Source organism: Genypterus blacodes, unplaced genomic scaffold, assembly GCF_046128005.1.
Source record: "Genypterus blacodes isolate CSIRO-AG114 ecotype Tasmania unplaced genomic scaffold, CSIRO-AGI_Gbla_v1 ptg000044l_1, whole genome shotgun sequence".
Taxonomy (NCBI): domain Eukaryota; kingdom Metazoa; phylum Chordata; class Actinopteri; order Ophidiiformes; family Ophidiidae; genus Genypterus; species Genypterus blacodes.
In genome coordinates this window covers 2398190-2421293 of record NW_027466857.1, presented here as the reverse complement: position 1 = coordinate 2421293, position 23104 = coordinate 2398190, and the positions used below count along the sequence as shown (strand labels likewise).

The window sequence follows — 23104 nt, the reverse complement described above, 5'->3', positions numbered from 1 at the left end:
ATCCCCCTGAAAAAGTGTACCTATTGACTTACAGTAGTTTGCATGCCCTTGCCGTGAACTCTCCTACTTCCTGTTTTCCCTGCTTGGTTTTGGCAACAGAATTTGTCTCAGTTAAGCAACTTGTCTGGGGATTTAGAGCCTAAAATATATTTACAGCAGTTTTTTGGATTATACCTTGTCAGGGTCTATTATTGTCTCGTCTGAGTCGGGAATTGTTATACTCTCTGTCGTATGTGTAAGGCCATTGTTATTGTTATTGTCAGTGTCACATTTCTTATCACATTATTTCCATTGTCCATTGGCAACAAAGATTACCGCAGTGGTCACTATTGTTTATTTCAACTCACACATGTTCACGTTTGCATGAATATGACTGAATGAAGTCTGAATGTGACTGTTCTTTGTGCACTACAAAAAAGTGTCCATATACAAAAGTCTTTTCATTTTTGGAAGCTTTGAAAGTCTAAAAGAAACTGAATTAAGATTAAGTTTGGAACAATTACATTCATCTTGGAGTTCTTGATCCGTTCCATCAAGTGTTTCAAGAAGTAGAAATGTGATAATAAGTGCACTTCCATTGAAAACCTAAAAATGTAAACTTTCGTAAATAATGGTATTTAATGGTAAATGGTGTATATTTTACTTTTACTAGTTTTTATTTTCACGTTAAATGATTTGAAGAAACCCAGAATTTTTTGCAGTGCATTTTTCAAGTGTGATGTGATGAAAGGCATTCATGACCTGGCCTGTGGGGAAAGTGAACCCCTCAGGGTTTTCCTGTGTTGTCTGCCACTCCATTCATTTTAATTTGTGTTGTTTTGTGAACCCAGGCAAAACGTGTGATTCCATCATCAATCACTGTGAGTGTAACCCTTGTTTTAATGGCGGTTCCTGTCAGAATCGAGTGGATGGATATTACTGTCATTGTCCATTTGGTAAGTAATCATAGGAAACTGCTTGAGCTGTCATTAAGCTCTGGTAAATGAAAAAGCAAGATGGTAATCTTAGACATTTCCTAAAGAAAAGACAGTTCATCCATTATTATTTCATGATTTATTATACATGGTTACTGTCATTTCATTTAGTGTCTCCATTTTCCATGGTTTGTTTTGCTGCTGTCATTGAAAATCCAGTGACTGTATCAAAAAGCAGGTTCTTTGTAATGCTGACTTTCTAAATATGCAAGATTATTATCATACAGCAGTGATCTGTTAGATGACCCATGTACATTTCATACAAAATTGCCCAATAGAGAAATTGTTTTATCTGTGTATCACAACAGGAAGGTAGACCATTCACTTGCTTGCTGTCTGATTCCTCTTGTCGTTTTTTGTCTTCAGGAGTTTTTGGCAAACACTGTGAGCTCAACAGTTATGGCTTCGAGGAGCTGTCCTACATGGAGTTTCCATCTCTGGATCCCAACAACAACTACATATATATCAAGTTTGCTACTCTGAAGAACAACGCACTGCTTATGTACAACCACGATAACCAGACTGGTGACAAGGCGGAGTTCTTGGCTCTGGAAATCTTCGAGGGACGAATGCGCTTTTCCTTCAACTTGGGAAGTGGAACATATAAACTTATGACCATGATAAAAGTTTCCGATGGGCAATTCCACACAGTCATTGCAAGGAGAGCTGGAATGGTAAGAATGTCTATTTTTATGGTAGAAATGAGCTAATTTACAAAATTATCTTTATTATAAAATCTTGAAAACCATAAGGATAAATGGAGAAATCCTACATGTTATGGACTACAAACTGGAGTGCATTCTCTATAGCATTTATATCCTGGGTGTTTAAAGTTGCATCCAAATTTGGCATTATATTCTTTTTTGCACCATGAGATGCTAATTAAGCTTCTCCAAACCACAGGTAGCTCAGCTTATGGTTTTCATGGTTTATAATTAAATTTTATTGCTCGTTGTGATTTTCAATTTAGGGATCCAAAATGGCTCTGAACGTTGAAATTCTGTCTCTGGTCCTCTGAATGAGAGGCTTCTCTCTGCCAGCATTGCAGTGGCAAGGAAAGATTGGGGGAAAAAATCCAACCAGGCCCTGTCAAACCTTCTATAATGTAGCTCTCCTGCTGGACTTCCAATCTGTCATTTCCCACCGTGCACTGGGGATTTCAAAGGAAGCTGGTAAAATCGTTAAATTGTCAGTTTTGAAATAGTGCAGAGTGACGGGATGGAAAGGAATACACAGTGAGAACTATGATTCTGTCTGTATAGCGCCCTATGAATATTACGTGAAGGTGGCCATGTTAGGGCTCTAATATGTGCGGAAGAATCAGTTTGTGTGTGTGTGTGCGCGTGCGTGTGCGTGTGTGTGTGCGTGTGCGTGTGTGTGTGCGTGTGGGTGTGTGCGTGTGTGTGTGAGTGCCATGCCTAAAGTGCCAACTCCCTGAGGCCGTGTAAAGTGAACCTGATCACCATATTTGGAAAAGCCAATGTGGGTCATTTCAGTGGCCAGGCTTTGAGTTCCTGCATTTGGATTTTGAGCTGGTGCCTAGTCAGTAATATGTTGCTTCATCATGAGGGCTCCAAGTAATCAGAGGGAGCAGACTTTTTAAAGACAATGTTACAGTCGTAATTATCATCATCATCATCATCAACATCCTGATCATGAACTGAATCTGTTTAATCATAGCATAGTAACGGCATAGTAACATTTACAAAATACACATACAAATATGCATTGTACGACAGGATCTCACACTGGAGTCAGAATAATATATTCAATATTTTTGGAATATCTTTCAATATACATGACAAAGATTTGAAAAGCCTCAAAATATTGTTTAAAAAATTGGTAATTTCCCCCTAATTTTGCCCCTTCCTGTTACCTGAGGCATACCTGACTGTACCTGCTTAATATAGACTCTGGTGAAATCTGTTCTCATTTTGATTGGTCAGCTGGTAAAAAAAGCTACACATTCTACAGCACTGCCAATACAATTTGAAAGGACTCTCCCATAGGAATACATCTATACAATGTGCTACTATTGGAGGAAAAGGCGCTACGTGTGGACACAACTTGAGAGAGATTAAGTTCCGATTTACCGCATTCTGAGCTGTAGACGTCCAAGCTTGAGCTCAGCAAGTTAATTTGTATCAAGTTCCCAAATCAGAACAAACAACAAAAGTTTCTATCAACAAAATGAGTAGCCTCTCTTGTTGATTAGCACCATTGGCTAATCATCAGCCTCTTGATTAGCAGAATTATATGTTCCAGAAAGAAGAACAAAGCGTATAAAAAATGTGTAACCACAACAGAAAGCAGTGCTGCGGTCCTGTCATTACATTAGTCATGGGGAAAACAATGATCTACACTGGCACTTTCCACACATTTCCCTCATGTGTTTACACCATTCCCTGTCAGAAACACAACCATAGCCTTTTATGTTGTACATTCGGGATTAATTCCCATTCAAGGGGTTCTTGAGAAAAACATTTTCCCTGCCACAACATCAGATAGTTGTATGTATGGGAAGTGTATGTAAAGCAAAGTTTTACTGTCTTTGATCAGGGAAAAATACATTAATAACATGTGCATGTATTAGTGGTGCATTTTGTGCTGTTACATGTGATGTTAGCAGTTAAAGCTGCTGTGTTTGTATGTGAAGTTCTAATCTGATGTTGTGTAAATTGATTTTGCATGTGTATGTGTGTGTTGGTGGCCATGTGTGTGCACGTGTGCTTGGTGGGGTCGTGCTCCCCTGGATGATTTGTGTCAGAGATCCGGGCCGGTGTGGTCCTTGTTTACTTAAGATCCAGGCGAGGTGGAGCGTGATTGCCCTGGTTTTTCAACGCTTTCACACACTTTTCCGGTCGGTTTCTCTGCCACCCCATTTATTTTTCCCTACTAGGGTCATTCACTCTCAGAGCAGCAAGAATGACCCACATCTGGCTAAATACTTAGTTCCATTAAGGGAAAATAGAAATTGTTTGCCGTAATGTATGATATACCTGTGCTACCTTTACACCAACCATTGTGTGGAATGATAAAAATAACCAACTGCTGACATGCTAGAGTGGACAGTATTACCCAAAGCTATGTAAGCTAGATGGTAGATGTAGCTCTGATGGCCTCTGATGGGCAAAGCCAAAATACTTTCAAATCTTAACCTTCTTTTTATTGGAGACCACTGAAAATAAGATCATAGTGATGATCACACACTGTGGGGTTTACACTGGCGTTTCTGCCTTTATCACAAGTGCAACACTGAAGTCAGCCAAACAGCCCACACCTATTGGCTGCCGACAGTGTAGGATTATAACTCAAACAAACCACAAACGTTTGGAATCCTGACAGGAAACCTTTCATAATATTAAACATGTATGATTTAGTAAAGTAGGGTCATGAAAATAAGATAGTTGTGTCTGACTCTTATTCAACCTTGGTAGATGTCTCTTAAACTGTGAAAATTATTTGAAAATAGTTTTAATGCCATCACCTGACTGGCACTGAGGAATAATACATGTAATGTTTTATCCATTTATTACAACAAACGAGTAGTACAAAGTAGTCCATACAGTTTACCCAACCAATAAGATTATTCATGTATTCAACAATTGTTTACATAATTGAAAGTTATCATCAAATGGCATGTGATGAATTATACTGGCCATGGTAAAATACCAATACAACACCCATGCACTGTAATTACTCAGATGGAGAAACTGATATTTGATGTGTGATATCTTTGGGAACCCCTACTGCATTCACCAAACTGCATTCCCAATCTGTGTCTGTGTTTCTCTCGTCATGCAGGCTGCATCCCTGACTGTAGACCTTTGCGGTGATGACCAAGAACCGGGTTATTGTGCTGTTAGCAATGTGGCCGTACACACAGACTGGTAAGACCATCGCATACACACGCAGCATTTTCTCTGACTCAGCTGTATACATTAGAATGCTGATGACATCCAGCTTCAAAGACCTGGAAAAGTTAAGGAATAATGTGATTTTCTCCCTGGCAAAATCATTGAGAGCAATACATATCCAAAGATTTATTGTACACAGTATGGACACATCGGCATAATTTTTTCCAGCCTTTGTTTTACTTTATAGCTTAGCCGAGAGAATGTGGTCCAGCATCTGTGCTCTCCACTCACTACACTAAAGCTAAAGCAACACTATTAAATCAACAGACTGATGTTATCAGACTGATGTTATACAAACATTAAAACAAGTCCCTCTACTTCTTTTAGCTCCAATTCTTCTGAGTCTATCAGCACCAAAATCTTTGACAATCACGCCTCATTTAGAACCTCATATTACTTAGATGGTATGCTAATAGAGGGGTTATCTGATCATGATCTGCCGTACGACTTATGTATGGGGTCAAAAGAAAAATTCTAATACGCAAATTCAGAGGGGCCATATTCATGACATAAAATTTGCCAAACATCAACCCGTCTCATCTTCCAGGCTCTGCTCATGTTCATTCTGAAAGTTATTAGAATGGGAGTTACAACTTGCTGGAAATGGCTGCCTGCACCTGGAACACAGACAGTGACAGTCCATGGATGTTGGTAGTCTTTTAAAACATGAATGGTAATGGTCCATGGGATACGGAGGAACGATGATCACAGTGCAGGTAGCATCCAGATAGAAGTTTTAAAAGGGCCTCAGGTTCACAGGCCTTTGTATTTGTATTTGTGTTTACTACTACATAAGGCTGTTGAATTGACTCAAAATACTCTTTGCAAAAAAGAAATTTGTAAATGAGTTGAAAATCATATGTCATAGTCATATCGCTGCAGACATAAACCTTCATTGCAGTACAGTCCTTGTGGGGTGAAGGCTTTAGTTGTGTGTGTATGAGAGAGAGAGGGAAAGGGAGAGCTATAGACATTGATTGATTTGACAGATGAGAGAGGTCTGAAGGTCTGAAGGCTTGCTTTGTAAGGGTCTCAGGATCATGTTGTTGTGAAATGCATTGACCCATAGTGGTAAATGTCTGCATCTGAGTGTGTGTGTGCGCACGCGATCACTCTGAATACTTCAATACATTTGTGTGCTTTAGGATTTGAGTGCATATGTACCTCTTTGTGCTTGTGTTCATCTGTCTGTGTGTGTCTGTGTGAATGCAGGATTCTGGACGTACAGCCCAACAGGCTCTCGGTGGGAGGCGTCAGGTCAATAGAAGCCGTCCTTCATCGGCGTGGCCAGGTCGCCACCCACGACTTCGTTGGCTGCATCATGGAGTTCGCCGTCAACGGCCGCCCACTGGAGCCCAGTCAGGCGCTGGCATCGCGTGGCATCCTTGACAGGTCTGCACCCCCGTCCCCACCCTTCAACCTTCCACCCCAGCTCTGTCTTTTCCTTCACCAGTCTCTCCCCACTTGTCCCTCTTCTTCCCATCTGTCTGTCTTCTGTAACCTCCTCAACTCTCGCTGTGGGACATCTGTTCACACTCTCAAACCCTCTGGAGAGTAGTTAAAAAGATGTTTTTTTTATACAAATGGCAGATTTTTTTGACGGGGGAAACCAGTTGCAGAATGCTGGAGAATTTTTTTCTACTAGTGAATAGTGAGGCGAGGACAGATCTTTTAATATGCTAATTCCCCCAAGGTCCTTTATGGGTTTTTTGTATTGCTGCATAGGGAACGAAATCACAGCTCATCTGCCCCCTTTTTGGGGTTTCTTTTTCAGCGGACCCCCCGGCTGTAGACCGTGCGGCAGACTTGTCAAACCAACTGTCTGATTGTCAGTTTTTCTGTTACGTCTGTAGATGTCCGAGACTGGAAGGAGCCTGCACCGCCAACCCCTGCAGACACGGGGGCACCTGTGTGGACCACTGGTCTTGGCAGCAGTGCCAGTGTGTAGATGGCTTCACTGGGAAATACTGTGAGAAATGTAAGTATATGCTTTTGAATTGTCTTTTTTTGCCTAAGTTGCATTTACAACAGCATGTTATATTATGATGTTTATATGATTCTTTCTAATGAACTGTTTAACTGCAGTGTGTTAGGGCTCATTTTTAGCTGTTCTACAAATTGTGCATAATCATATGAAGAGATGTCAGATTTGATGTTTTTTAACTAAAACAGACTACTTTGATATTCACTAGATGCCGGAAATATTTTGGGAAATACAACGTCTGAATATTTTGAGTTTGAGCTTCCTCACATACAGTATTTAGTCGTGGAAGCAGAAACCGTAATCCGAATGACACGAAAGCAGCTAGCTCAATATTGAAGAAATCAGATTGGTAAACATGACACTAATTTAGGTGAAGTTTGTGGTGGAGTTAAACAAAACATCAATATTAATGTGAGGAATTGTACTGAGACACAGTGTAGTAACAGTTCAAGTGTCAGCATGTATGGAATTGTGGCCTTCGAAATCAAACAAAAGATTCTATTTTAGGAGGAACATGAGATTTCCTGGTTGTATAAGTTGATCCTGATCACCTGATTGTTCCACTTCGCAACTGACTGGCACAGAATGCATTATGGGTTACTGAATGTGAGCACTGTTGGATCACAGTTGCTGGGTTGGAATGTGGGTGTCTGTGTCTACCTTCCTACACGTACTCCAGTTTACATGCACCATCCAAAGCATTACTCCTGCCATTACCCTTAACCAAGGCACTAGGCTGGAGTTGATCCCCGGGTGCTGCTGTACTGTGGTTGCCCACTGCTCCTCATAGTCGGTGAATGTGGGGAGCCATTGAATGTGAACAGGCTTTGTATGATACATTCTGTCTACAAATGTAGAGGATAGCGATGCTAAATTTAGCCACAGCGTTTGTATGATTTTAAATGATTAGCATAAAATCCAGACATTTACTTTTCGAGCATCTAGGTAACTGTCCCTCCTAAATGCACCTCATAGAAAGAATGAGTCCAGCGACTTTGCAATAGACACATTGGCTGTTCTAGAGGACATTTAGTTCTGGGAATGTTTCTGTAACCATTGGTGAAGATGTAAGGGCCAGTTTGTGGTTATGGCAAAGGGAAGGGGAAAATCATTTAAAGCAGACTGTCTGCCAGCTGCAGAGTGGAAATAGTTTTGATCTCCCCATGAAACTTCTGTTTGGTCAGACTGCTAAACAGAATAGGCAGAATCATCTGAGAATGTTCTCCATCTTTCTATTACAGACATAACAGCAGACACAGCCCTATCCCTGGACGGTACCGGCCGCCTGGACTACTCCTTGAGGCAGGGCCCGAAACGTGACGTCCTGCTGAAGCAACTGCTGCAAGACCGGACCTCTGATCTGGTCGGTCCAAGCAGCCTGGAGGTCAAGTTCAGGACGCGCAGCAAGAGTGGAACTCTGCTGCATGTGCAGGAGAGCAGCAACTACACTACTGTGAAGGTGAGAGAAGAATTGAGTAAAAGTCAAAGTAAACAGAAAATGGACTGAATTTATTGTGTTTTTTCCACCTGAGCAGGACAAAGAGATTGGCAGACCTTCACATAATTTACTGACCTATAATTTACTTTATCAATTTTATAACAAAGATGCTTGCTGTGCCTCCACTTCAACAACATTTGACATGTGTATGTCCTCCTCCAAAGTCATGCCATTGGCTGCACCAAAACATGCACAACTGCTGCCCCAAGTAATGACAACAGATACAACCATGGATTAAGAACGACCTATGCACTATAGAAACAATGGGAATCACTAAAAGTAGCTAGCAGGTGTTTTACTCATTTTACCAAATTGAGAGCAAATTTGAATGCATAAAGATATTTATACCACAAAAATGAGTCCATTCACATTTCACGGTTCTACTCTGTCATCATTCATCTGCTCTCAAATAATTCATTATAAGGAGAGCAATCATGTTCGAAAAACCTGAATGACCTGAAACGCGTATGTGTGTGTGGTCTTTTGCTGCAGGGTATTTAAAGTGAGCAATGTTTCGATAGTTTCCAAATGGATTTGTCAAAAGCTGAGATTTGAAAGTCATATTTTCTTATAACACGTGAAAGCGCCTGCCAGTGCAATGAGATTTCAACCTGTTTCCAACACAAATGGACTTGTTCTCACCTCACCACACTTCCCAAACGCTAACACCCAGTATGAACTAGAAGAAACCTACAGTATATGGCTTTTCTCTCCTCCTTTTGCTCACTGCTTTTTTCTCCCATTCAACACACCACCGTCTGACTGATCCTGGGCAGCTGACCAAAAACAGCCAGAGCTCTTGTTCATCCCCCTCATCTATCCTTTAATTTTCCTGTTAGGCTTCCACCACCACCAATAAAACCCCTTCCCACTGTTTCTTTCTTTCTTTTTTAGAGATGCAACTCCTTCCTCTTTGCTCTCTTATGGCTTTGTTTTAGGGTTGATGGACAGTCCCTGGTACTTGTCAAATTACCACCATCACTGGCTAAATAGTCCAGAGGAATATTTTAGTGCTATGAGATCTGATATGAAGGGGTGGCAGGAAATATATATATATGTGTATATACTGTATTTATATACTATGTGTGCTGTACAAACTGTATGTTGAGAGGAGAACTATATATAATGGGGTACAAAAAACACAGGATGTGTAACAGATAAAGCTAGTGATCAGTTTTCCAGGTTTGGACCACTGAGTATTTTTTGGCCGTGGGACTTTCCGTTTTCCTATTTTAAATCAATTCATCCGGAAGCTACTTATCATTGCTGATTTCTGGGTTCTTTGAAAAGGGAGGAGAATGGGATTACTTTTCCATTGAACTGGAGAATATACATATGAGCTTACCATACACAGTGGAAGCCACAGATGTGTTGTCCATGCCAAAGTGAGCTTGATTAATTTCTTTTAAAGACGCAGAATGTCTTGTAGTGCTTTTGTAAGGGCCATCTCCAGTGGGCGTTTGTTTCAGCGTGTTTAGTCTGAATATGTTGTGAGCCCGCCACTTCTCATCTTCTGGACGAGTAACAGCTACACACAAGTTGTGAGAACATGATTAACTGCAGCATGTCCCGCAGGGAGAAAGATTTATGAGTTTCAAACTGCATATTTGTTTTCGATCTCTGACCTCAGCACCAGATTCAGAAAGCACAGTGCCGGTAGTTCTGTAGACTGACTTTCTCTCATCCCTCATGATTGAAAGTAATGGTTTAGGGATATTGAATGGCATCAATCTTTAAATGTGCACCTGTTAATGCTAGTTTATGGTTAAGATTCTTATTTATTGACTAGTTGAAGTTTCTTCCTGGATCAAGTATACATACAGTACCCAGTATCTTATCTCTTACATCTCAAAATGCTCAATGTTGTATCTGTTCCCTCCCTCAGCTGAGGAACGGCAATATCCACTACACCTCAGACGCTGGCCTGGGGGGAAAGGTGGAGAGGACAGTGGGGGATTCTGTTCTGTCAGATGGCCAGTGGCATATCATCCAGCTGGTGAAGAATGGCTCAGCCACGTTGCTACAAGTGGACAGTGCAAAACCAAAGGTTATCCAGCACACCACACAGGACTTTGGGGGTCTTGCTGTCTTAACCTTGTCCCTTGGAGGGATCCCATCTGGGGCTGCCCAGCAGAAAACAGCAGCAGGTGAGTGTGAAGGGGTTAAAATCGGTGTAATCTGAGTGTAAAAGAGAGAACATAGAAAAAAAATCCAGGTGGAAAAAAATTTGAATCTTCACACAAACAAGTGATTTAAATCTGGATCATATTTAGCAGAGCTCATTTGCAATTTCTCTCCATGTTTCTCATCCCTTTGTATAATGGGAAGCAGATTTCCAGCTATACTTCCCACTAAATGATCTTTTTTTTTTACTTTCTTTGTTGATTTTTCTTGGAGAAGTAAACATCTATAATAACGCACCAATCCACCTTAATAAAGTACCTCATTTCATAGGGCAGTTTGAGTGTCCGGTGATGATCTAAATGGTATTTCTAGCCTGTTAGGTAGATATTTCTGAAGGAACACTGGAGCTTCATGCGCATGTGTATTTATGCTACTCTCAAACTGCTGCTCTCAAAAATTGGCTTTTGCCCAAGAACGCTCTCACTCGTTGTAGATCATTAAGGCAGCAGTGTGTTCAAATGTTATGGAAATCTCTACTATGTGCATGTGTTTGAGTGCTTATACATACATATGTGTGACAGGACCTCATGAGCTTGTGTGCTCTTATGAATACAGTACAAATATTTTCCCCGCTGAATTAATAGCATACTGCTCAAATTGCTGACCATATTTGGTGGTGGTCTAAAAAGACTCAGTCGATCTGGCCTCAAATCTGGTTCTTTTTGACATAACTGAGATTTACCTTTTATGAATTTACAGTAGTTAAGAAAATGTTTCTTTATCTGAATATCATTTCTGGAGGAATATCTAAGATAATCTTAATTGGCTTTTGTCTTGGAATAGAACTTTTGTTGCTTTCACCCTATTTCCACCCTCATTGTAGTTTAGACTTAAATCACATATCAGATGTCCTCAAGCATGATTTCAGTATAGTTGAGGCAGGGTGAAATAGAGGCCATGGCGAGGAAGGTAATGCAACACAGTAAATTTCAGCATTTCATGGGAGGGAACAACTAACTTAATACTGTGGACTAATATGGTAAAAATGAATAGTTGTAATGATTTGTTGACCTCTTTTGCACACATATCAAGGCATATTTCAGAACAAACATGCTGAGCACGCAGGTCTGTGGCAGACTGCCTGTTAACCGACCCTTACCTCAATTTGTGTCTGAACATTTGTGCTCTGTTGTGCATTCACTTTGCAAGAGCTAATGAAAAGACACAAACGGATTTAATTTGCATTGGGATAAATTCAATAAAAATCTATTTACATTGGTGAGGCAGTATTGTTAGGCAATACACAGAGCAAGAGATTGAATTAGACACTGAGACGTTCATCCAATCCAGATGTCTGTCTTGAAGCTATAATGGTTCTGACGATGGATTCTCTGTTTGAGAAAATATTTCACAGTTCTTCTCTTAAATTTGCCAGTGATTGATTCAGCCCATTTTAAGATCTGATTTTTTCAAGGTGTTTTCACATTTTTTGTTTCAAGCTTGAACCAATTATCCGTGTAAACAAAATTCCTTTAGTTCTGATCAAAACTCACAGTTCCTGTTATTTACAAAGAAAGCATTGACAGAGATTTTAAAACCAATCAGTCTGGTGGAAATCAGGAATAAATCCCCTCCAGGCCACTGTTTTCCTTGAAGGCTGTTTCATATTATCTAAACCACTTTTTCTCCTTATCCACTTGCAGGTTTTGATGGCTGCTTGGCCTATGTGAAGTACAATGGGGAGAATCTACCATTCACCGGAGAACACAGCCTTGTCACATTAACCAAGACCAGTTCTTCCGTCAAGATTGGCTGCAGGGGCCCCAACCTCTGTGAGAGCAGCCCATGCTGGGATGGCCTTATGTGTGTCAATCAGTGGTACACCTACCAGTGTGTCCCACCTGGTGACTGTGCCTCTAGTCCTTGCCAGAACCGTGGAAGCTGTGTGCCTGATCCTCGCTCTGGTTTCACCTGTGTCTGCTCCGAGTTCTACACAGGAAAGACTTGTGAGACACTGGTGGCCTGTTTGGGAGTACAGTGCCCCCAGGGAACCACCTGTAAGACAGCAAACAATGGCGGTTTTGTGTGCAGCCCAAGCCCCACAGCGGAGGAGATGGTCCTCCCCATCTGGGCAGTACCTGCTATTGTTGGCAGCTGTGCCACTGTCCTTGCTCTGGTGGTGCTCAGCCTGATACTGTGCAACCACTGCAAGGACCGCAACAAGACCAAAGTGCCAAAGGAGCCCAAGGAGAAGAAACCCAAGGAGAAGAAGAAGAAGAAAAAGAAGGGTAGCGAGAATGTCGCCTTTGATGACCCAGATAATATCCCACCATATGGAGATGACATGACGGTACGAAAACAACCAGAAGGAAACCCCAAACCTGACATCATTGAGAGGGAGAACCCTTATCTGATCTATGATGAGACAGACATTCCCCACAATACGGAGACCATCCCGAGTGCACCCTGTGCCCCTTGCAATGTCCCAGAGGCAGATATTGAACACTATGATATAGACAATGCCAGCAGTATCGCCCCTTCAGATGCTGACATCATCCAGCACTACAAGCAATTCCGTAGTCACACACCCAAGTTCTCCATCCAGAGACACAGCCCTCTGGGCTTCGCACGTCAGTCGCCCTTAACCCTTGGTGCAACTAGTTACACATACCAGCCTCAGTACAGCCAAGCACTGAGGTCCACTCCACTCAGCCACTCCCACTCTGCCTGCCCCACACCAAACCCACTGTCCAGACACAGTCCAGCCCCATTCAACAAGCCCTCCTCTTTTTATCGAAACACTCCAACTAGAGAACTTAACCTTGCTCGGCGTGACGGCAGCCCGCTGGACCTGCACAATGATGTGTGCCAGCCACCCCCAATGTTCAACTACGCTACCCGGCTGGGGAGGCGCAGTAAGAGTCCACAGACCATGATGAGCCACGGCCACACTTCCCGGCCTGGCAGTCGGCTGAAGCAGCCAATTGAGCAGATCCCCCTGGAGACAGGGCCTCCAGTGGGGCTGTCTATTGAAGAAGTGGAGCGGCTGAACACGCCGCGCCCACGCAACCCCAGCATCTGCAGCGCTGACCATGGGCGCTCCAGCTCAGAAGAAGACTGCCGCAGGCCTTTATCGAGGGTCCGCAACCCTGCTGATGGCATCCCAGCCCCAGAGTCCTCTTCAGAAAGTGACTCACATGACTCATTTACATGCTCGGAGATGGAATATGACAGGGAAAAGCCTGTTTCTTACAGCTCCCGAGTTCCCAAGCTCTCACAAGTCAATGAATCAGATGCTGATGATGAGGACTACGGAGGGAGGCTCAAGCAGAGACGATACTCTAGCCGTAGGGCAGAAGGAGGGCCTGGTACTGCCCAGTTGCCCCCTACTGATCAACACTACACGCTGCCTCATAAACTGGGCCAGCAAGCCGGGGGCTTCAACTGGGACAATCTGTTGAACTGGGGCCCGGGCTTTGGCCAGTATGTTGATGTGTTCAAGGACCTAGCCTTACTTCCTGAGAATGCAGCAGGAAAAGACATTGAAATGAACAGTGGGGATGGCTCGGTTACTATTTTAAATGAAGGAGAAGCTGAGCAATATGTATGAGACTATTTATTGTGATGTTGTAAAATATGGGGATGTTCTCGATAAAAGAAAAAGGACTGTACATATCAAGAGAACATTGGACTACCAATTTTTTACTTAACTGAACATTTTAAGACGACTTTCAATGCAGTAAGGCAGAAAGTGGCACCTGTAAGACGATTGATTTTGGTGTTAGCCAACTTGGAATAGTTTACCAGTCTTTTCTAGAGCCAAACACAACTGTACAATCACACATTCATCTCTTTGAGACCTCAATACAATGTTTCCATTGACACAGAATGGCTCAGAAAAAAGAAATCATGTCTGAGTTCAATTTAGTGACTGCAAACCCCAGTTTACTTTATCTTGATCAAATGTTTCTGGTCTTTATTACCAATATTGCCTCTCCTGTTCAAATATATCTGTCACATTCACAGTTGGAAGATAAGAAGAGAGATAATATTAATACTCACAGGAAGAAAATTCCATTGGGTCATTCATGGATAGAAAACACCAGTTGCTGTATTTTTAGGGCTCCACTTTTAATTTACCTAAAATGAAGCATGTGGGTTTGATCTGACTGCACCTGTGGGCAACAGAGCACAGCCCTCAGTGTGAAAATAAGTGCAGTATTTTGCACGCACAGTATTGGAGACCCCACGGAAGTTATAATCTCAGCTCAAGGGGTGCTCTCTCTTTCTCAAACGTTTTTTCTCTGTCTGCCCCTGGTGTGTTTTCTCACAGAAGACTGGCTAAATGCTCCAAGAGTGAGAATTAATCAAGTCCCCTGCCTTACAGACATTTGAGGATTCAAGTATGAGGGAGGAGTTTTCCTCTTCTGTTTTTTGGCCTAAGCTCAATATGGGAGGGTGCTTGGGGATTTTGTTTATCACAAAACAAACAAGCGTTTTCTTGTTGACCAGCCAAGAATTTCGGGCAAAGATAATGTATGGATCCAATAAACGTGACCACAACTAAAACAATATGAACTTGTGTAAAAAAAATAATTCATTCATGAGGTCATTTTTTGTGTCGTTGTCCATTATTTTGACATGTATGGTTTCTACTTTTTTGTACTGTTTATTAACTTAAATTACTTAAGCTGTGTTTTTATTGATATTTTCATATGCTGAAATGTATGTTTCTTACTTTCGGGGAAAGTAAGATTGAGGACTTATTTTTTACATTTGTTACATATGTAACATCAGTATTTTCCACTTTTGATAAAACTATAACATGCTGTATGCTTTGTACCTGTAAAAAGCCAATAACAGAATAAAAAAGGTATTTATTTAAATGCCCCGCTTTGTTGGCTGTTGTTGTCCGGTGCCTGGCCGGCTTCTGTGGGATTGTCTGATGCTAAATGCTACTTAGCCTGCTTGGCTAGGTTGCTTACTAGGTTGCTGTGGTGAAATATCATGTTCGCAGTATGAAATAATATGAAATGGCTGTTGTTTGGAAGTTGGGTGTGTGTTGTCATAGGCTGTGTTAAGATACATTTATTCTTTACAAACGAACCACGGCAGGCATAAGCTTTGAAACTTCTGCCATGTGTTTGAAGCATTCTTCTGCTCATTCTGAGACCGTAGTTTCCATGTATGAGTGAGTAAATTGCTTTATTGATCTGATTGTCTGGTTTGTCTGGGACAGTGCTGTCTCACCAGAGGGCTGCTCACGGTCCGTTCAAAGACCTGTCCAACTGAATAACTCTTTAGAGGCAACATATTATTCAATTGTCCTTATTCTTATTTTCATTGACTCAATCTGTCCATCCTTTATTCCATTTCCATGATCATTTTTAAGTACGGTCTCTTCAAAGAATTCCTCCTCCTCTTCTCCCTGCCCTGCTTGAATTTGCTAGCTGTGACATCATAACGTCATAGTTGGTTGATGTGTCTAACCCAGCATGTAGGCAGGGTCAAATCAAATAAGTTACATGCTGACATAAACATGTTGTGGAAGTGAAGGAATAATTACGTGTGGCTTTATTTCTCTTGGTGTCAACTATAACTTTTATACTTTGACAGTGTTCACCATACTCCTACTTTACAGCACTGTAATAAATAAGGTAAAATAATAAAAAAGCATGAAATGTCCCCTTTAAAATAGCAATTTCTTAAAATAGTCAGCTGCGATTTCAGATAACATCCCATCCTGGATAACATGGCTGGTAGGGGATTCTGTCTCTCAAAGGCTCATTCTATGCAGTCTTAAATAAAACTGAGTCTGAATCGAACTAAATATTTAAAGAGGCAATTCAGGACCTGGATGAAACTGAGCACCTACCTCTCAGCCAAGCAAAACATCCAGTTGACTTCACGATAAAGGACCCTATATTGCTTTCAGCAATTATTTACATCTGGCTTATTGAGCAGAACCATTTGTTGTCATAGCTCAGTGACCCGATATGCAACATGCTTATCTTTTCTGTCATCAAGGGGAGAGAGGCCACGAGAGAGAACGCAGGGATCCATGATCCCAGTGAAGAGTGACAGCCTGAATCTGGCTAAATTACTATACATTCACAGAGGGGCTCAGTCCTGTAGAGAGCTGTGTTCACCAAAGACTCCTTTTTAGAAGACAGTACCATGCTGATGCAAAGATAATAATAATAATGAGAGCGTGGGTGAGTGGGTATAATGCTGGCAGGAAAGAATCTCAAGTAAATCAGAGATAAGATGAATTCAATAAATCTCACAGCATCCCTATGGGGGGCATGCTGGAGTGACATGCAGGATCAGAGAACAACTGCTGGAGGAAAACCTCCTCTTCCACCACTGCTCAAGGTCCCTATTACAAAATAATAATAATAATAATTATTATTATTACCAATGATAACAACTTTAAGTAGAACTGTAAAATAAAATGGAAACTGCAATATAAGTGGGACACACTATAAAACAAACTAAATTCAAATAGCCAAAATAACACAATCCAAAATTAAATGAAGTAAAACATTTCAATTGTTTTATTCAGTTCATTTGAATTTGAATTTAGCCTATCGGTCCACTGTCCCTCCTCTCTGAATGGGCTCATTGATGTGAAATATCACTAATGACTGAGAGCCAGAAGTGGAAATCAGACATTCAGTTTATCATACTGCAAAATGGCTCAGGAAGACATGGTTTTTGAATGGTTTTCAATTATTTTTTTAGTTCTGGTCAAAATACTTCCCTATTAATGCAGGCTGCTGTAACCTGCTCTATGTTGGTATGTCTGTTTTGGTTCAACATTTCACTGAGGGTCACACAACTGACCTCTCTTGAAACTGAGTATTGCCAGTGGGCAAAGTTTTAAAAGGTTGATGAAGGGTCACATCTACATTTTTCTCTGACTGAAATATGTTCGCCAATAAGACCAATTAGCTTTAAAGTCAAACAAACTCATGGGTCATGTGATTTTTGATAAGATAATCATCATCTTAAAACAAAAACACAACATTTTCTTGAATTCCTGTTTGGTAAGTAGATGAAACTTATATACACAAAGGGCATATTGTTCTACAGTATGGTAGGATGTAAAACACTCATGAGGACTGACATGAATCTGTCTTCCTGATTTTCTTGGTGGGGAGGCAGGTAGTGTTCCCTTTTTTTCACAAGTGCTGTTTTTGGATATTGTCCAGATGGCTGCTGGACTTTGCCGGATGGCAGAAGAGCTTATGATGTGTTTAAGGATTAATTGCTGTATATTTCCTATGTGAGAACATTGCATGTTACATTATGGGACATGGTTCTTATGAAAATACACCATATGTTATTCCAGTCAACTCAAATGGATTCTGGTGCTATTTCAGTAAACAGTGGAGTGAGTATGTGTTTGAGTATTTTAGTGTTTGCAAAATACAACAAGATACATGCTACCAAGGTTGCTTCTTTTCCAGAGCCAAGCACCAAAGTCATAAAAATACTTCATTAAAATCATAAAGATACACAGTTGAGATCTGAACAAAGTGCTTTCCAAGAGTGTTACTGGCTGAAGTGCCAACAAGTCAGCCTTAATGTGTTTTGCAGATCCTCATTTTAAACTGGTTCATCTTGACTGAAGGTGCTAGAGAGGCACTGTTTGATTCCCAGTGGTGCTTTGTGCTTACTTTTTCATTCCTGAATCCACAAATGTGCTCAAAACATAATTCTCGTGAAGATTTGCACGATGACCTAAGAAGTTCTGATTATTTATGAAAGGATGTGGCACTGAGCTGTTATTGACTTCACTAAAACATACAGTTCCTTCACAAATTCCTCCCAAATGCTCATTTATAAAGACTGATTCATCTGAACCGTGGTGTTCTAATACAACTACAGTGCCTCCAAATATACATATATACAATTTTTGAACACATAATACATTTCTTTCTTAATCTCAATGTGTGCTTGGGGATATTTGGCTGTGAACCTTTTTTCAGCACAATTTAATCTTGAAATATTGAGATTGGCACTAGTGAGCTCCATAGAGTCGTGTGTCTCAGGAAGTGTAAATGTCTGAGGCTGATTGGAGTTGAGTTGGATGCTATGTCAGTATAAAGTTCACACTGAGTTCAGAGCGGTCTTATGCATCATTGATTCTCCTACAAATCGGCAGAATGGTCAAAGAATTGGTGGACATGTTAAACAAATATAACTGAGGTAATTTAAGTCTTGAAAATCTCACCAACTATTCACTCTAGCGTGGAAAAGCTAAATGGACACATCAAATCAACAAAGGCAACTTCAATTCTCTGGTTTAGATTTGCTAGTCTGTGTATGTCAGTGTAGTGTCTTCATGTTAGAGCACGCACGGGTGGAGGGTGGGGTGTAGGTTAGGGTTTGATGCATGAAGAAGAGGTGCACTACAATTACACTTAGATGTCATGTCTATTGATCACTAACACATCAGCCAAATACATCTTAAAAAATACTCACATTGAGTGAAACAGGTCTTAGTTGTGTGTTATACGTGACACCCCTTTGTCTTAATCAACATGAACATTGTACAGCCTGGTTCTCCTTATGGTTTGAGTTCTCTCCTTTTCTCTGTCCTTTCATTTCTCCTGCCCTGTATATAAAGTTACAGTTATTCATCACCAATAATGTTATTATTCACCACCTGTACAGTGTCACTAGCTCAAGTCATTGTTGCTTCATCTCCTTATGCATCTAGTATATCACATTTCCTAGGTCTCTTCAGATTTTTTTTCCCACTTTCTCTTTCTTTTTCTTTTCTCCCCTTGTCTGTGTATAAAAAGCAATGTCCCAAATGTCTCATAACTGTATGCTCATTGTCATGTCCAATGCTTTCTTTCTTAAAAATAGTCAATGAAAAAAAAGACTGTGTATATAAAGAGTGTGTATATCTGACCTTACATGCAAATGAGGACACACTAGTAACACTGTTTTCAAAGCAAATGATAAAAAATTATTAGAGACATGTTATTGATTAATGGAAGATGGTTAACGGCACTTTTTTGTTGTTTACCAAACAGCACTTTATTAAAATTTTGATATTTTGAGACCAAACCTGTGGTTATAACAGAAGGCTTTTACTTTAACTTAAAGGATTTTTCGATAAGTCGTATTCTCATTCCACAAATAAGCATCAGATTTTAAATATTGAGAATAATCTGGAAATTGTCAAAGCTTTGTTTATACTCAAGTCAACCTCGCTGTCTGAAAGTATTCACAAAATGAAATGTGGCACAGATGCAGTGTTTTAGTATTCCCACCTCCCCACCCTGCTCAGTGTGTATACCCACATCCTCATCTCCCACTAGACCTCTCAGTACGTCGCCCCTCATTAGCAATGCCTTCATAAGGCTCCGCAGCTTGATGGACAAATCAGTGCTTCATCCTCTGAAGGCTTAGAAGAGAAACAACATTAACACTCTACAAATTATCGCCCGATCTTAGGACGCTCTCCGTCTCACATCTGCATCAAAGCTGCCCTCGTCCTCCATAAGTGTTCCTTAATGCCATGTGTACTGCAGCCAGCCGATGCCTTTCAACACACATGAAAGCATCGGAAAGCTGAAGCTGTGGGAAATGAAAGGGAAACGTGAGTTGTTGTGTGTGTCTGTGTGTGAGGAAGAAGATGGCGGCCCCATCGCTGGAAAAGCTTCTTTCTATCTCGGTGATTGTAAAACTCTATGGTTTTACTGGAGCATGGGGGAGTTTGGGGCCTGCTGCAGTACTGTTTCCCACTTGAAAACATTTATAGAAGTGTATGATGAATGCTAAACAGACAACGTCGTCATAAGACCCCTGGCTCGAGTGTCACTGCACTGTCAGGGAGACACTCTGTCACACTTTGCAGAGGCAACACATCTGTTTCTGATCCCTTGTGTGACATTCTGCTGCATCAGCGATTTTAGCTTTTGTTATGTTTTCTAATTCGGGGAGATGCTGCTGACTTAAATACGGGTTAGCCCACTGTGTGTTTGGCAACGGCTACAGAGCTGTCATCCCATACACACTCTCTGGCAAACAGGATGATGCTTCCAGCTGCTCCCAACGCACTTTGTTTGCTTTTACAAACTGTGGATTCCTTGATACTGTTTACACTGAGTTTAGCAGCACTGGAAAGTTACTTTGTAACTATGTGCAGTGTGTAAATTGCCAAAAATCAAACATATGTTTATTGATTGGAGAAAGCCAATCAAACATCTGTCCTTCAACTGTTATCGATGGACAGATCATTGCAGAGGATGAAAACTATGTAGATACCATAGCTTAAAACAATTCATCTTCAATATCTTATGTTGCAGTAATTTCTGTCCTCAATTGCTAGACATGGCATAACATCTCTTTAAGTTCTCTTGAACAAGACACTGCATCCTTAACAATTTTTAGATTTAAACTCAATATGCCATCCATGGCTACGTGCTTGAGTTGAGTTGGACCTGAATTTGGATTCAGAGCAGCTATGAGTCACTGAGTCACTCATGGTCAGTTATAGAGATGATCAGTTAGAGACATGATCAGTTACAGATGACAACACTATGAATGAAAGTCAAAAAGCTAATCGTAAGCGCGCACACACACACACACACACACACACACACACACACACACACACACACACACACACACACACACACTATCCAAATGTTTACTCTTCCTGACATTGGTGTCTCATAATTGGTTGAAGCGACGTTGAACGCCTCAGTTGCAACCATTTCCACTCAAAATGGGTTACACTGGTTTTTAATATATGTTTATAAAACATGATTCGAAAAAAAAGTTAGGGTATCATATTTAGAGTTGCATGATTATGGTTTGTAATTCTGATTATAGTTCAAGATATCGAAACAATGATTGTAAAGCTAGATTAGTCTTTGATAGAAGAAACAAATTGTGTACTTGCAGTTCTGTGTCAACAACATGGTTTTTGTCAACTACAGTGGCGATTCTAAAGGAAATGATTGAATTGAATGTTTTCAATGATTGCAGTATTTTGTAACTTTTAATAATGACACATTATAATTGTGCCTCTATTAACCTACATGAAAGTGTCTTTCTGCCTTGGATATAGAACATTTCTTCTGGATGTCTTAGGCTTCTTTTCTATTATTTATTTTTGTTACATTTTATTATTTCTGGACTTCATATTGTTGACTTTTGGTCATGGCAATGGTGTTTCATTTATATTGCATTCTGCAGAGTAGAGGGAAGATAATCCAGAAAAATGAAAACAATGCTGATTTTTCTGCCAATATGAAGGAGGGTCGTGTGGGGAGGGGGGTGGTTGAAGGGTAAGGGTTCAATCCAAGCCACAATCAAAAAACATCCTTTTATTTCAAAACAGGAAACTGATTCAAAATCTACATCACGCACTGTAAACAGGAATGTGTTGCATGTGTCCATTACCAGCATTCCTTTCATCTAAATCTGAGTTTCCCCCCTCAGACCAAAAGAGAGTTTAACTTTGTTTGTCACAAAGTCTTTCATTTTCACTGCCATTGGTTTGCTTAATTGTAGCTAATTTATTTACAAGGGGGTAGTCATGAGGCCATTACTAATGCTTTGTTGTTTTAATGCAGTTCCCTTATGAAGAGAGAGAGTAATTTATGACTTGTGTCTTGCTTCATGCCTTTTGTATTTGTGTTTTATGCTTTTGTGCATCTGGCTGCAAGACAAATTTTCCCACAGGGACAATAAAGTTGAACGAAAAGTGAGTCAGAGTGCAGCAACTAGGAGTTCCTTATTAAAGTCTATGGAAAAAAAAACATTCCTGTACTAGATTTAAATAAAATACTTTGCAACCATTTTTTCTGTCAAAAGGTAAACGTTGATCAGTGAACCGTCCAATGTCCATACCACTTTCCAGACAGGAACTGACACTGACAACGATTTGTAAATATAATGTTGACTATAAAAATGGTTTATACATTTTATACATTTACTAGGCCATTATTGTACATATTGATCATTGTTGAAACATCTTTATTCTCCTTCTTTCCAAAGGGCCCTAGAAACCTATGTTAATCAATTGTTCACAGATGGATCTATGCTCACCACAACTGCCTGAAATCTAAGTATCAGCTGTTCTTATCATAAACATTCTGAAGTCTATCTTCTGTATAATAAAAACTGGTGAAAAAAACTGTCACAACATTTCAGTCAGTACATTTACATGCATGTTAAAAACTATACTCAATTTTTTCAAATGTAACGTAAACACCATTATTACATTTGAAATTGATATCGATCAACACACAAATGAATAAATAAATAATGAATAAATGTTATAACTGGAGTAAGACACCTCTACATGACTTTCCACACCAGCCACATTTTTCTCAAACACCAGTTGAGTAACACATGTATATACTAATATGTGTATACTCAACCGGTAACACAATCCTTTTAATTCCATCCATGTAGTCATCTTTGTAGCATATCTGCCTTAATTGCAGTCCAGAATAAAAATCTGAGTATTGTGTGTTTGTAAACATTCTGTGTGTTATCCATGCGTTGTCTTTTGACGGGCCAGGAGTCTGGGCATGACAACCTCAACTAATGTGATGCTGACGTCTTCTTTCAG

At 40.5% G+C, this 23104-nt stretch overlaps 1 protein-coding gene across 1 annotated transcript in view; it reads left to right on the top strand.

The window, feature by feature from the left end:
- fat4 (FAT atypical cadherin 4) overlaps positions 1-15363 on the top strand; it is a 98310-nt gene extending 82947 nt beyond the window's left edge. Inside the window, exons 10-17 of the mRNA XM_076149105.1 lie at positions 831-935; positions 1341-1648; positions 4779-4864; positions 6104-6283; positions 6745-6869; positions 8117-8334; positions 10259-10520; positions 12201-15363. Coding sequence (XP_076005220.1) covers positions 831-935; positions 1341-1648; positions 4779-4864; positions 6104-6283; positions 6745-6869; positions 8117-8334; positions 10259-10520; positions 12201-14107 — 3191 coding nt within the window. The 3' untranslated portion in view covers positions 14108-15363. The remainder of the gene's footprint in view (positions 1-830; positions 936-1340; positions 1649-4778; positions 4865-6103; positions 6284-6744; positions 6870-8116; positions 8335-10258; positions 10521-12200) is intronic.
- The last annotated feature ends 7741 nt before the right edge of the window (positions 15364-23104 follow it).